The sequence below is a fragment of the Hermetia illucens genome, chromosome 2 (assembly GCF_905115235.1).
Source record: "Hermetia illucens chromosome 2, iHerIll2.2.curated.20191125, whole genome shotgun sequence".
NCBI classification, from domain to species: Eukaryota; Metazoa; Arthropoda; class Insecta; order Diptera; family Stratiomyidae; genus Hermetia; species Hermetia illucens.
The window spans coordinates 22,501,951-22,517,793 of NC_051850.1; the positions used below are offsets into that span (position 1 = coordinate 22,501,951).

The following is a 15,843-nucleotide window of genomic DNA, read 5'->3' on the forward strand; positions in this document are numbered from 1 at the left end:
AAACTGCAACTTAGTGCAGCTGGGTTGCGCGTCTGTGGTCGCTTTAAACTGACTACTTCATTGTCAATTACACATTAAACGTATCACGCAATACCGGCAAATGTACTAGATTTTGTTTATATCTCCTCGGAAGCGGAACCACTTGACAGGATGTTCTTCCGGAAGGATGACTAAAACCGTCAGCGAAATTTAATTTTAAGTTAAAAAAATGAATTTTAATTCAAAAATGTCCGAATCAGCGCCTGTATCAAACCTCTCAAATAATATAAACAAATCTACTACATAAATATTGCCGAGACCAGCTGTCAACCATAGGAAACTGCGTGTGAGTTGATAATTCGGCGACGGGACCCGCGATGGGCAAACGACCTTCTCTGTGATAATCGATTTCAACGAAACCCAAAGGAAACTCTGTTCCAATGCATATCCAATTAGTTGTGTATGTGCGCCTAATCCTCGCAACACTAGTGTCAATCACTTGCATTGTTGGCGATAATCTGCTGGAGACGACCCGGCACCCACTACTGAAGGCGCTCTGTGATAATGCCACCCACGCGATAGTCGGCGGTCTTACGGGCATTGCATTCATAATGCACTTCTACGACAAGCTCTCGAATGTGGCGGGCTGGACGCTGATTTTCGCTTGCTTTGCAGTGTCGTCTTTCATCGATCTGGATCACTTTGCGGCCGCCAAGTCGCTGAGTTTATACGTAAGTCTCCCTGCTGACGTCGAAAGTGTTCTGTTTTAAATGAATCGTTTTTCTTCCAGGCGGCGACCAATCTCTCCGACCGTCCGTTCTTGCACTGCACAACTATTCCTCTGGTGCTGGTTTTCGTATTTGCCGCCGCGTCCATGCTGCAGTACTTCAAGACGAGCCTGGTCCTGGGGATCGTCTGCTGTGCCTTTCTAACCCACCACACTCGCGATGCTATTCGCCATGGATACTGGATCTGTCCGTTTGGCCACACAGATAGGGTGCCCTACTCCCTTTATCTGATTATTACGATTGTGACGCCGTACGCACTGTTCCTCTTGCACTCTTTCTGTCGGGGGAACTTTGCGCTGCTCAATTTCACCATGGCTGGGAAATATTACGACCGTACAACGCAGAACGGTGCTAAGATGTTCATCGTTTAGCTTTAAGACACGATTCACTTCTTGAAATTACATAAATTCTTCCACTAATTAAGCGCATTCAGAACTTCTCAAGGTAGGAACACAGTTTGTGATAGTAGACACTAAGCAACATGAAGTGCAAATATAGACTTTATTTACTAGAAAAGTTACTAAATGAATAAGAAAAATTGTGTTTTATTTTGAATGAATATTCCATGTGTCCGTCATCATTCAGATCGTCATTGCCCGAATATCTCGACACAACTTTGCACATCACCCAATGGCCGACCAGTGAGTCGCCGTCCTAGATCAAGACGCCATCTTACAATCTTTGCTACTTGCCGTCAAAAGTCCTAATGAATTCTATGGTGCCACTGCCAGTTTTAGAGTCGGTTGGACGGAGGTCAGTCCCTGGATTAACCGCATAAAACTGACGATTTCAAAAACGGCAAAGCTTGGCCTAAGAGTATCCATGGTTGGGTGCCACTCAAATCTGGCCAAATATTTTATAAAACGTTTGCAAATATTCCACTGGCAATTGCTTGAATTGCAGAAGGTTCCTGAGCAGCAGAGGCTGAAGGATTGAAGATAATTCAGAACTTCTGTTGCATATACAGATATAATAGCTACGAATATGATCTTGGAGTAAATCGACGCGCCACATGTGCTCTAAATCTCAAAACTCCCTCAAGTAAGCCACATATTTCCTCGAAGATCGGGATTGAATGTCAAGCGCCGTTGAAGACTGTTTGGCCAAGAGTGGCCCAAGCCAGAAATCTCCGGAACAGGATTTATACGACATGACCACCACTGCATCTGATGTCTACCATCGCAACGAAGAAGGCCAACCTGCTTATAGACGTCGAGGTACACGCTTTGGGGCAGCTCGGAATTCAATGAAAAAAGTGAGTCTCCCTTTGAATTTATTATTAGTACGAACTGTGTAAATGAGGGACGGTGCACCAATCTCCAATTTCTCCAGCAGGACTAGAGAATACCCAACTAACTGAGAACGAAAATTGGAGATTGGAGAGCTGGAAAGTGCTTGACCACAGATCTTTGTGTAAAACAAAACCTTACTAAAGTCGGTTTACTGTCTGTCTTTTTTTTTCCTTCGTTGGAAGGTGGAAAGGTTCAAAACCTACCGCCGGCTTCTGTCATGCCGTTATGTGAGATTTCTACTCACTAAAACCACCTCCTTCTCATTCCACTCTCCCCACGGGACTCCTATAAGGTATTGCGTCGCGGGGCTGGATCAGCTTTTAACTGCGACTCATTATCGTTCTCTCCCTTCCTTGTTTTCGTCGTAGTTCTTCCTGCCTAAGCTGTTGGTGAATAGTTTGCAGTTCCTTTACAACCTGGTTCCAAGCACTCGTTGACTCCACCATGAACTCCACAATGTTTTCGGGTGTTAAGCGCCTGTCTGTGACCGCTTCCATGAACCTTCTGTGAACCTGAGGCAATCAAATACAACATGCTCCGCATTCTCAGCCACGTTACCACATATTGGGCAGCATGGTGACTCATTGTGACCAAATCGATGTAGCCTCCATGTAACTCGTAGCTTAATTCCCCATAGCTTCGTTCAAACCATCTCCGAATATCCGGAATGATGGGGCATGTCCAACGTCGATTCGTCCGTGAATTCGAGGATCAACTAAGCGTAGGTCAGGCCTCAGGGAACTGGGGTAGGAGCTGTGTCCCCGAGGGTGCACTATTGCGGCCCGCTTTCCTGCACACGATGCGCTGATGAGTTTTCCATGGAGAATAAACCAAAACCAACAAAAAGAATCTACGAAATATCAGGCAAGGAGGAATAGCTGAGTGGGTTTGGACGCAGCATAAAAATGCGTCGTTCACCGCAGCGATCAGCCATAGGCAGCGATGGCTGACATACCCGATGTGACACCGGGACGCCCAAATAAAGAGAAAGCCTTACCAAGTGACGCAGCTGACAGTGCCGAAAATGCAACTCCAATACTGTAGTGCCCCTGTTCTGGAAAAAAGCCCAGTCACAATCGCTAGTCCTGAGCAAGTCGGTTCGGATACGAACCGAGTGGAAGTGCAGTCGATCGTCCTAGCTAGAGCCGAAGAGGAAAAGTTCATCAGGAAATGCGCGGCTGTGGTGAAGCGTATGCGGTCGGCAACGTTCCTCCAGAGGAACGTCAGTAAAGCCGTAAAAAACGGGCTAGTGGAAAAATTATTGGACTACGCCGCCAGAGACTCATCTTTCCACGGACAAGCAGGCTGCAAACCAAAAGCCAGAAAAGACGAAAAAAAAACGAAGAAGGACTAGACCGTCGTCTCTGCTCATTAAGCCGACGGATGGCAAGACATTTGCGGAAGTCCTTAGTGAAATCCGCTACAGGATGAAATCCAAAGAGAATGGAGCAGAGGTGTCTTCCATACGAAAAACGAGGGGTGGCGAAAACGACTAGCAAGAATACGTTCTGCGAAGCGGTCAAGGGATTATTGGGGGAGAAGGCTCTTGTTTCTAGCCTAGAGCCCATATGCTCTCTAGAAATACGAGATCTTGACTGCCTCACAGAAAAGGTCGAATTACTACAGGTGTCTGCACTATGGACACACGTCAGCAACTTGTAAGGGACCGGACAGTAGAACAGCATGTCAAAGTTGCGTTCTCTGCAGGGATCGTGGCGTGTCTGGTAAGAGCGTCGCCCATACTGGGGGCTCGGGACGGTGTTCAACTTTCAGGGCGGAACTGGAAAGGAATAGGGTGCGAATGGAATGATCCTCATTTTACAAATTAACATGCGCCGGAGTGCAATCGTTCATCAGTTGCTAGCGCAGCTCGCTGCGGAGGTAAATGTTGATCTAGTGCTAATCAGCGCCCAGGCCATTCCTGACATCACTTTTGCGTCGGAATCTCTGGCATCATCGGTGGACGGGTGGCGAGTCCTGGAAAACTTCTCAGTAAGTGACCACCAGTACATCGCGTTCGAAGTGGTTGACGCTACTTGCCGATGAGCACCAACGCTGCCTATGGAATTTGGCGAGGGTGAACATTGGGAAGTTCGTCGAAGCTTTTGGAGTGGGCAGAGCCGCGCTGGAGGGCGCTCCGGAGGGTAATAGCGTCGCAGCTGACATCGTCGTAAATTTAGTGATGAACCCGATAACGACGGCGTGTGAGGTTTCCATGCCCCGGAGGGGCCCCAACCGCGACAAGCCGTCTATGCACTGGTGGACGATAGAAATTGCCGACCAACGGAGGCAGTGTCATAAGCTTCGCCGTTTAGCACAACGTTTACACGCCGACGAGGGGTAGCGTCTGCTTATCGGGCTGTCTCAGAAACGGCAGTGATTGTTTAGTTATTCCCTTTGCTCTCTTTGCCAAGGAGCGTAAAGCTATCTGCCGCCGTAAGGCCGAAAACTTAAGAGAGGTAATTGCCCGTGGAGAACGTCAACGCACCCTTATCGAGTGGCAAGGGGTTCTCTAAATTAACAACTCCTTTCCTTCCCTCCCCTCACCCGTTGGTGAAAGGGTTCCCTGATTTGAAGGCTTCCAAAGCCAGGAGAGCGGGAAGGCTAGCCCTAAGTAATGTGTTAAACGGTTCTAGGCTAGTTCTCTGATGATAGGGAAGTGTTTAGTTGGTAGTCCGACAGCGTACTTTTGCGGCAGTCCAACGCTCTGTGTATAAACGCATTCACCTACCCTACTCCCAAAAAAACGACCAGTTTGTGACTTGTCCCATTTCTTTTGCCACTCTTCGATAAATTCCCACCGTGCCAGCTGCCGTCGAAATACGCTAGATTCCCGAGCTGCATATGTGTTGTCGTAGAGTCGCCGGCTTCATTCGCCAATTTGTCTATGGGGCTCATCCTTGCTAGTACATATGCTGCTTCTCCTGATGTTGTCCGATACGCACTGCATACGCGGAGTGCACTTAGCTGATACATCATTCCCAATTTTCTGTAGTTTATTAGCAAGCAAAAGACATCGATTTTGTCTTGGCCTAACAATGTTCAGTAGTATCCTGTGTTTTTTTTAAAGTTGAGTCTTCTGTTAATAATTACTCCCAAGTATTTGAGCGATGGTTGGGAGTAAATTGTTTGTTCGCCAACTTTGATTTTCACAGTTGTTTATGTTCAAGAAGTGAAAGTCCGAAATTTTTCAACCAGGATCTCGATCTCGTCCTGATGCTTTGTAACCACTGTTATTCCGATATTGTTTGCGAAGCCAATAGTTGTCACGTTGTCCGGAAGACGTAGCTTCAATACTTCATCATACATAACTGGCCACAGGAAGGGACTTAGTACAGAACCCTGTGGCGTCCCGCAAGTTGTCGGGAATATTTTTAGCCCATCGTCCGAGTCGCAGTAAAGTCTAAAATTGATAGACAATTGATAGCTTCCAAACTGCAACTTTTAGTTTTAAATGAAAATATATATTTCTGGAGCGACTTACCCTCTTCATCAGTACAAAGCTAAAAAAAACAATTGCGGTTATAACGTTCTTTTATACTTATTCACTAATTACTCAAATTACTTTTAAACATCTTTTAAACTATCAACCTAATTACTTGCTATTTATCGCGGCCAGTCTTATTAATTTCGAGGCGCCGTTACCTGAATCTGTGTTTAATAACCGCTCTCAAAATTTCTAAACTTTCCCAAGGGTCCAAGGTCCGCAAAAGCTCAAGATTTTTCCGTTGAATGTTATGGCCTTTTTTGACTATGTGCTCCGCAACTAATGATCTTATGTACGACTTTTGTTTCCGAACACTACTTACCGATTCCTTGATGTGTTCATTAAATCTAGTCGTTATCAGGCGTTTGGTCTGTCCTATGTGTATCTTATTACAATTATCATTATCAACGGCGCAACAACCAGTATTCGGTTTAGGCCTGTCTTAATAAGACACCCCGGTTTTGCGCTGCGGTCCACCAATTTGATATCCCTGCAGCTGTGTGGGGTCCTGACCTACACCATCGCTCCATCTCAGGCAGGGCCTGCCTCGTCTTCTTTTCCACCATAGATATTGCCATTATAGATTTTTCGGACTAGATCATCCTCATCCACCAGACGGTCGTGGTATCGCATATTGATTTCGTCGTTATGTATGCTACGGAATCGTCCATCCTCATGTCGGAAGCCAAAAATTCTTCGGAGGATTCTTCTCTCGAACGCGGCCAAGAGTTCGCAGTTTTTTTGCTAAGAACCCAAGCTCCCGAGGAATACATTAGGATTGGCAAGACCATTGTTTTGTACAGTAAGAGTTTTGACCCTATGGTGAGACGTTTCGAGCGAAACAGTTTTGTAAGCTGAAATAGGCTCTGTTGGCTACCTACAATCATGCGCGGATTTTGTCGCCATAGCTGTTATCGGTTGTGATTTTCGACCCTAGGTAGGAGAGATTTGTATTCTCCTATATTCATTGTTTTCGTTTGACCAGTGCGATTCGATGTTGTTCGTGCTTTGTTCTTTGGCGTTGACGTTGGCATCATGTATTTCGTCTTGCCTTCATTAATGTGCAGCCTGCTCGATCTGGATGAAGGTAGACTATATATCTCGAGTTGTTCTTCCCATGATGTCAATATGGTCAGCGTAGGCCAGTAGCTGGGTGGACTTAAAGGGGATCGTACCTCTCGCATTTACCTCAGCATCACGGATCATTTTCTCGAGGGCCAGGTTAAAGAGGACGTAGGATATGACCTCCCCTTGTCGTAGACCGTTGTTGATGTCGAATGGTCTTGAGAGTGATCCTGCTGCTTTTATCTGGCCTTGAAGTCGATGAAAAGATGGTGCAACTGATGTCCATATTCCAACAATTTTTCCATCGCCTGCCGCAGAGAGAAAATCTGATCTGTTGCTGATTTGCCTGGAGTGAAGCCTCTTTGGTATGGGCCAATGATGTTCTGGGCGTATGGGGCTATCCGGTCTAGCAAGATAGCGTAGAATATTTTATAGATGGTACTCAGCAACGTGATACTTTCTGCCCCCCGCACTCGCCACTTTTTCACCAGATGTCAAAACTAAGACCGACATCGACCTAGGATGATGTAATCCATTGTATGCGTGAGCGTTTACAACTCCCACCTTCCCGCCAAAGTTGGTGTCAATCGTTACAACCGTTTCCGAGAAAAATGCGTGTGACAGACGGACAGATAGTAAAACAATTTTAATAAGGTTTTGTTTTACACAAAACAGGTTTTGTTCTACACAAAACCTTAACAACCGGGTCCGGGGTTAAATTATAAAGATCCTTTTATTATTTCTTTAGCTTTAAATATTTCGTTGTGTGTTTAATAAGGACCTGCGGAACTGAGGGAAATCCCCCTTCCCTCCTCCGCTCTTCAAGCATAAATCACCTACAAATATACCACACTCTCCTGAGTTCCGCATTATCCTCGCCTCTGCCATATTTTCGCTAGATATTTTGCAAAAAGTAGAATGCAGGAACTACTTAAAATTGCATTCATCACGTCCACACATTTTCAGCTAAGCCGGAAAAATATGCATATTTCGGTGACTACTTTTCGTCATCCTCAGTGCTTCCCCAAAAAATTAGATTTTTAGGAAAGTAAACGAAAACGGTTTCCGGATTTTTTATTTATAGTTATATAACTTTACTTAAACGCTCTAAATCCAGGTTTTTGTTGATAAGTAAGAGGATGGTTCATTAAGGGGTTCAGGTTCGATAGCATTACACGCTCGTACAACTCCCATAATACAAGACAGTTCTCTCCTGCAATGCATGCTTAACCCAACGAACATGTTCGGCTCTATTTTTATAGAATATAGAGAGAGTTATGGGATTTGACTTAAGCTTTGTTTCTCCAAATCCAGCTGTCGATTTCTAGTGGCTATTCTTTGATTACTATGGATGTTACTATTATCTTCCAAGTCTTTTATGGCTATCATAAGCCCTCCCAGGCTGAGGGAATAACACCTGAACGACGACAATATCGGTGCACACTTTCCCTCACTAGCTGGAACAAAATTGCCCAGTGACCACTATGAAGATAATTCCCATCCAAGTGCTAAGACATATTATGTACCAGCGCAGGGCCAACGAATGATAGTTCCACAATTTGGCCACAACCTATTTTTCAGTATGTAATCGCATCGCCTCCGCCGACCAGTATTATATACAACTGCGCAAAAGTTCAAAATGAACTAGACTTTCCCAGGTTTCTGCTGGTCATCAACAATTACGGACGTCGGTGAACAGACTGCCGAAACATAAGGAGTGAAGCAATTATACATATCATATTTAGCACAAAGTCTAAGAACGCATGCAGGTTTTACTTCAGAAGTGGTCTGGAAATGTAATCCTTCAAGTTTCGTTCCAGTTGACACTTTATTTTTATTTGCTGATGTCCGGAATGCTAAGAGCAATTGTCGTCAAAACCATTACCTCCAGGCTAAGTATGTACTTCAAATGCAACGAGCAGAGAGTGACATCTCCCGAGCGAACTAGCGTCTACTAGGTCCATATCGGCATAGGTTCTTCGTAATTGGAGCCACTGTACCAATTACAACGTGATAAAACTCTCCTATGATCCAGGATCATAAAGCGCTCGGAGAAAAATTTCGATTGTCAGATTTGCCAACACCATAGTCTCAGGTCATCTGTGTAGCCTATTGTCAGTGAGAAGGCCTACAATTCCTCTCATGGTGATAGAAGAGAAGGGTTTCTCCCCGAATCCTGGTTTTGAACCCACCGAATACCCCCCACCCAGATGGCCACTCTAAAATAGTTGAGGCAGAGGTTTTAATCTGCTATCGCCTCGAACCACCGAGCCATAGACATTGCCTTCAGTCGTTGATAATGGCTTTGTAGGTGGGATCCTGGCAAAAGGCGCAAGACGTAAGTAGACCGTTTTAATTTATGCTCCATCAACCATATACTAATTGAAGGTGGTGGTCAAAGGGTAGTATAGGTCCCGGGGCGAAACGTGGATTGTTACCCACGATGGAGCATAAAACCTGGGAAATGCCTGCTGAACCAACATCAACAGCTCTACTACCAAACCCTATCTCCACCTCCACGTGGTGACCGCTGGGAGCTCTTTCTTGACGAAAAGCTGCAGACGGAGAAGGATGAAGGCGAGTCTCCCGTGCCTAAAAACGGGACAAATTGTACCAACTGGTCCTCCAGGTTGGGGGTTGGGTAGGGCTGACAACCCTACACGGAAAACAACTTGTTACGAAGCCACAACAGGAGCCTCGGACAGGACGGATTTTAAAACGACGGACCCGGCAACGACACAGGAACAACGATTTGCGCATTTTCTCATGGAACGTGCGCTCCCTGTACAGAGATGAAGCTGATAAGCAGCTAGCCGATACCCTGTCCCAATATAGGGCTGATGTAACAGCGTTGCAAGAGATGCGATGGACAGGGACCGGTTTCCTGGAGAAGAGCCACTACACCATATATTATAGCGGTCATCCAGTAAACCATGTGCTCGGAGTAGGTTTCTTAGTCAGCCAAAAAATGAAACCTGCTGTTATCGGCTTTGAAAGCATAAGCGAACGGCTATGCACTCTGCGCTTGCGAGGCAAGTTTAGAAATATGAGCCTCATAAACGTTCACGCCCCTACAGAGGAGACTGCAGAGTCGGAGAAGGATACCTTCTACGAGGCAGTAGAACGAACCCTCGAAGCCTGTCCCAGATATGATATCAAAATCATACTTGGGGATTTTAACAGCCAAGTAGGGAAGGAGCCCGTATTCAGGCGATACGTTGGCTCCCATAGCTTACACGAAAAAACAAATGATAACGGACTGCGGACTATTCAATTAGCAGGGTCACACGAAATGGTTGTTGGAAGTACCTGGTTTGCGCGGAAAGCGGTCCACAAACATACGTGGGCCTCTCCAGACAGGACCACTTTCAACCAAATTGACCACGTGTTGACCGAACGCCGCCACCTCTCAGCCTTGATGAATGTCAGAACATATAGGGGGGCCAATATAGACTCGGATCACTATCTCGTTGGCATGGTGCTCCGAGCTCGAATAACAATACCACCTAGAATCCCCTCTGACAATCAGGTGAGAGTGAACACTGAAGCCATTCACAACACAACCCTCCGCGACACCTATAAGAGGGAAATGGATGCCGCAATAACCGCAGTCAACAGAGGACCTGGAGATGAAGCATCAACTAATGATCTTCACAACCACCTGAAGAACGTTATCATGGATACGGCCACAAATATACTTGGCCCCAGCCGCAAAAGGAGTCGGAACGGCTGGTTTGACGATGAATGTAAGCTAGCAACGGAACGGAAGAATGCCGCATACCGAGTAATGTTGCATTCTCAAAGAACGCGGGTACGCGCAGAGACTTATCACGAACTCCGACGAGCGGAGAAGCGACTTCACAGACGGAAAAAGGAAGCCTGGGAGAACCAACAAGTCTGTGAACTAGAAAAGTACAGGGAGCAACCGCACCAGGCGCGGAAGTTTTACCAACAAGTCAGCAGGATGAAGCCTTATACACCTCGATGCTCATCCTGCCGAGACAAAGAGGGAAATCTGATTTCCGACAGAATGGGCATATTGGAGCGATGGGTTGAGTACTTTGATGAGCTACTGAACAACCAGAACATCGGCGAGTTGGAGGTCCCGCCAACTGAAGACGACGGACAAATACTGCCACCACCAAGTTTAGGAGAAACAGTCCGTGCAATTCATCGGCTAAAAAATCATAAGTCGCCAGGAGCCGATGGAATTACAGCCGAATTGGTTAAATATGGAGGCGACCAGTTACACCAAGTGGTTCATCAATTTGTGCTCAAGGTATGGGACAGCGAATCAATGCCTGACGATTGGCAACGAGGCATAATCTGTCTCATACATAAAAAGGGAGATATCACACAGTGCAGCAATTATAGAGGTATCACGTTGCTGAGTACCATCTATAAGATATTCTCCACTATCTTGCTAGGCCGGATAGCCCCATACGCCCACAACATCATTGGCCCATACCAAAGAGGCTTCACTCCAGGCAAATCAGCAACAGATCAGATTTTCTCTCTGCGGCAGGCGATGGAAAAACTGTTGGAATATGGACAACAGTTGCACCATCTGTTCATCGACTTTAAAGCCGCCTATGATAGCATAGCCAGGGTAAAACTGTACACGGCCATGAGAGAATTCGGTATCCCAACGAAATTAATAAGACTGACTAGGCTGACCCTGACCAATATGCGAAGCCAGATAAAAGCAGCAGGATCACTCTCAAGACCATTCGACATCAACAATAGTCTACGACAAGGGGATGCGCTATCATGCGTCCTCTTTAACCTGGCCCTCGAGAAAGTGATCCGTGATGCTGAGGTGAATGCAAGAGGTACGATCCTCTTCAAGTCCACCCAGCTACTGGCCTATGCTGACGATATCGACATCATGGGAAGAACCACCCGAGACGTACAAACTGCCTTCATCCAGATCGAGCAGACGGCGACTAGGGCAGATCTTGGGCTGCACATCAATGAAGGCAAGACAAAATATATGGTGGCAACGTCAGCACCGAAGACGAATCAACCAACAACATCAAACCGCACTGGTCAAACACAAACACGAACAAGAATAAGGATAGGAGAATACAACTTTGAGACCGTTGACAATTTCTCCTATCTAGGGTCGAAAATCACAACCGACAACAACTACGATGATGAAATCCGTGCACGGTCGTTGTCAGCCAACAGAGCCTATTTCAGCTTACAAAGACTGTTCCGCTCGAAACGTCTCACCATAGGGTCAAAGCTCTTACTGTACAATACTATGATCTTGCCAGTCCTCATGTATTCCTCGGAAACCTGGGTTCTTAGCAAGAAAAATTGCGAACTCTTGGCCGCGTTCGAGAGAAGAATCCTCCGAAGAATTTTTGGTCCCCTACATGAGGATGGACGATTCCGTAGCCTACACAATGACGAAATCTATGAGCGATACCATGACCGTCCGGTTGTGGATAAAATCCGGCTCAATAGGTTACGGTGGGCGGGTCACTTAATCCGTATGGATGAAGATGATCCCACCCGGAAAGTCTATAAGGGCAATATCTATGGTAGGAAAAGAAGACGAGGCAGACCCTGCCTAAGATGGAGCGATGGCGTGGGCCAGGACGCCAGACAGCTTTTGGGGATATCGAGTTGGTGGACCTCGGCGCAAAACCGGGATGTCTGGTGTTCCTTATTAAGGCAGGCCTAGACCGGATACCGGTTGTTGCGCCGTTGATGATGATGATGTTGACCGTTGCTGTGGAGAGTGCTGCAAACTTACGTCCGAATTTTTCGATGGCCTAATATTCCCTGAGGCCAAACTGAGGCGTGCTCCTCCACACACTTTAACGAAATCTAAAGTTTGAAAATCTTGGAAGAAGACGGTGTCATTCTTGAACGGATCTGCGTTGAGCTCGTAAAACAGAGGAAAACAGAGTTGCACGCAATGGAAACCTCACTTGATAGTTCTGCCTTCATAGTTGACAATAAAATTTTATCCCAATTTGAAATTTTTCATAATATTCTTTCCAATCAAAAAGTTTAGCGACTTTGGTCTACAAAAGAAAATTGGGTTTTTAAAACATGGCCTGACAGTATTTTTTAGTTCAGCGCCACACTTATTACTTCCTGATTTGAGTACAATCTTCGCCATTCATTTTATCCAAATCCCCCAATGAATACTTCACAACCTTGGATCTATTATGGAAAAAGTCTAAAAATAATTACTGAGAGAATCATTTATGCCTTCCTTTTGTTTTATTTCAATGTCAAACGAAAAATATAAAATTTTTAAACTGGAATCATTGCCACTTGACCACAGAGAGGAGCTTGATGATTTCGATTTTCGGCAAGGTCATGGGCTTAAAATTCAATTTACAAATGCTTCTCATCTGGTTATTTCAAGATCAACTTAATGATCGTGTAGCGTGAATTGTGTCATTAAAAGATACAGATGTACTATTTTTAATTAAGATCAAGTTCTGGAAATAGTTTACCGAATTTTGGGATGAGTTGATTAGAAGATCAATGAGTTTCAAGAATAAAAGGGGAAATAATGCCTATGGAAACTGCGGGCAAAAGGTATACATATACACATTTCGTTCCTTTTAACAGAAGAAATTAAAATTACCGTTCATTGCCACGATTTCCTGAGGTCCCTGCACTCCTCCCTGGAATTGCTTTTACCTAGCGCTCATACTAATTCGATTAAGGCACGATTTTTAAGGTTTTGTGTAAAACGAAATCTTATTAAAATCGGTTTACTCTCTGTCTGTGCGAAACATCAGAAAAAAATCAAGAGTCTGCCACTATATGGTGCCTAGGCTCCGAAATAACCCCCATACCGACATCCTTTCAAATAAAGTTAATAATGGTATATTACTATAATTTTTAGTAATTGGCATTCCTCCCTTAAGTTCATTTTAGAATCACAAAATTGCAGTAATGTAGGCTACAGCATAGGGCATGATCCCACCCAATTTGGTGAAAATCGCACTATTACTAACAAAGTTATAATAGGTCAAAGCTGTCGCTTCTGTGCAAATTCAAGACTTTGAATGTCAATGTCTCTTCTAAGTGAATATTTTCACATAATATATGCATATATTATGTGCTACGACTAATGGGACAAATACACACTCAAATCTCTTTATAAAAGAAATACACAAAACGTTTCATTCCTGAAACGTCTACATTCCGGTTTCCTGACTTGTTTTGTTAGGTTACATCTTTTACTTTTACTGACATTCGCTCTAAATTTCAACGTCATAACTCCAGCAGTGAAAAAGTGACACCATGTTGAGTGCATCTGCCTGCGTGCATGTTTCCGATTTTTCAAAACTGAGTTTATTTAGGCGAGTGATGCTATTCACCACCAAGACAAGGATACCTGAATTCCATCCACCACGGCTGAATGAACAAAGATTGGTTCTTTCCTCTAATGTAAAGTATCTGGGTGTAATTCGGGTTCCAAAGCTAAATTGGAGATTGAACATAGAACTGAGGGTTAAGAAGGCCTGTGTAGCCTTCTATGCCTGCAAGAGAACCTTTGCAAAGAAATGGGGTCTCCGGCCGAGGATGGTTCTTTGGATGTACACCGCTGTATTGTGTCCGATCCTAACGTACAGCTCTATTATATGGTGGCAGGCTTTGAGATAAAAATACAATAGGATGAAGCTTAATAGGATTCAGAGAACCGCGTGTGCAGGTGCTAGTGGGGCTTTGCAGTCCTGCCCGGTAGATGCTCATAATGTACTCCTGCATCTTCTCCTCCTAGATCTCAACATTAAATATAATACCTTGCAGTGTGCAGTGCCGTCAGGTTACGTGAGTCCGGATGCTGGCCAGCGAAGTCCAACGGCCACAGTAACATCCTAGACGAAGTACCTCGGGAAATGTGGGTATTCCCCACGGACTATGCCATACGCAAGCTGAACTTCATGAGAAATTTTTCTGTGGACTTTCCAACCTGGGCAAAGTGGAAGACCGGCGGCGTGTTGCAAGGTTATGACTCAGTATTCTTTACCGACGGATCAAAGACAGCCTCTGGAGTCGGCGCGGGTTTTTTTCAAATACACACAGTGTATCCAAGTCGTATGGTTTCCTAGGTTTCGCTAGTGTATTCCGGGCGGAAGTACTGGCGTTATTGGAAGTCTGTCGATGACTGGAGCGAGGTTCGAGTCACAAGCGTAACATAGCCATTCTGACCGACAGCCAAGCGGCCATCAATGCCTTGTATTAAGCGACGACATCTCCCAGGCTGGTGGGGCAGTGCAGAGATGCGCTGAACTGTCTGGGCGGCACGGTCAAGGTCACCTTCCTCTGGGCTCCCGGGCATAGGAACATAGAGGGGAATGAGCGGGCTGACGGATTAGCTAGGCGAGGTTCTGCTCTTGGCAGCTCTTCGGTGAATACAGTCGGTGCTCCGCTGGCGGGTGTCGGGGGCCGAGTCTACTCGGACTACCTAGCAGCCGCGGGCCTAAGATGGCGAAGGCTTACGAGCTGTGCCAAATCAAGGAGAATTTGGCCCGCTTATAACATAGTCCGACCACGTGAGCTCCAGTGCCAGACGCGTGCAAATGCGTTCAAGATTACGGTGGTCTGCACGGCATACTCTACAATTCTCATTGTCGAAGTTGCGGAGGAGGAAGAAAAACCCTCATGCACTTTCTCTGCGATTGCCCAGCTCAAGCTAGAGTCATTTTACGGACACTGGGTAAACCATTCTTTGGGGACCTCAGAGAGGTTTCTAGCTGTAGGGTGGGAGAACTGCTTTCCTTTGTGAATGCTACGGGCTGGCTCTGAAGATCCGAGCCGGCTAGACTTTGCCTCCCTGCTCCCATAACAGCACCATAACATCAAAACGGCGCACCACAGCGCTAATTGGGCTCCTCGGAGCGGTCAGTGATACCTACTCTACCTACCCTAGGCGAGTGGATACCGCCATCCTAAGAAACGTATTCAATGAAAAAAGAAGGTTGCTCACAGTTTTCATCGATTACACCAGTGAATTTTTTGGCAGAAAATTATACAGGGTGTCCCGATTATGATGGCACAAATTTTAATGTTGGATAGTATCATTTACCTATATTTTGCCGCTAAACAGTTATAACGTTTTTTATGAATAGTGGCAAAAAGCTTTATCTTCCAAAAAATCACAATTTCCCACTCCCTCTGTCATTTACTCTCACATTTGATATCAATGCGGAAACTATATAAAATGTCTTATAAATTGATATTTTTTCAATTG

The 15,843-nt window shown here is 45.4% G+C and overlaps 1 protein-coding gene across 1 annotated transcript; it reads left to right on the top strand.

Annotated features, from left to right (window-relative positions):
* The first annotated feature begins 119 nt into the window (after nt 1-119).
* LOC119650107 (transmembrane protein 267) lies at nt 120-1,299 on the top strand. Its single transcript, XM_038052629.1, has 2 exons — nt 120-710; nt 770-1,299. Exons 1-2 carry the CDS (start codon nt 420-422, stop codon nt 1,136-1,138), a joined length of 660 nt encoding a protein of 219 aa, XP_037908557.1. The 5' UTR covers nt 120-419; the 3' UTR covers nt 1,139-1,299.
* Nucleotides 1,300-15,843: the final 14,544 nt, after the last annotated feature.

Bases quoted from the DNA above. Each gene is read 5' to 3' on its own strand.
- LOC119650107 (XM_038052629.1), top strand. From the start codon at position 420: ATGCATATCCAATTAGTTGTGTATGTGCGCCTAATCCTCGCAACACTA. The intron at 711-769 runs GTAAGTCTCCCT...TTTTTCTTCCAG, and splicing joins CCAAGTCGCTGAGTTTATAC to GCGGCGACCAATCTCTCCGA.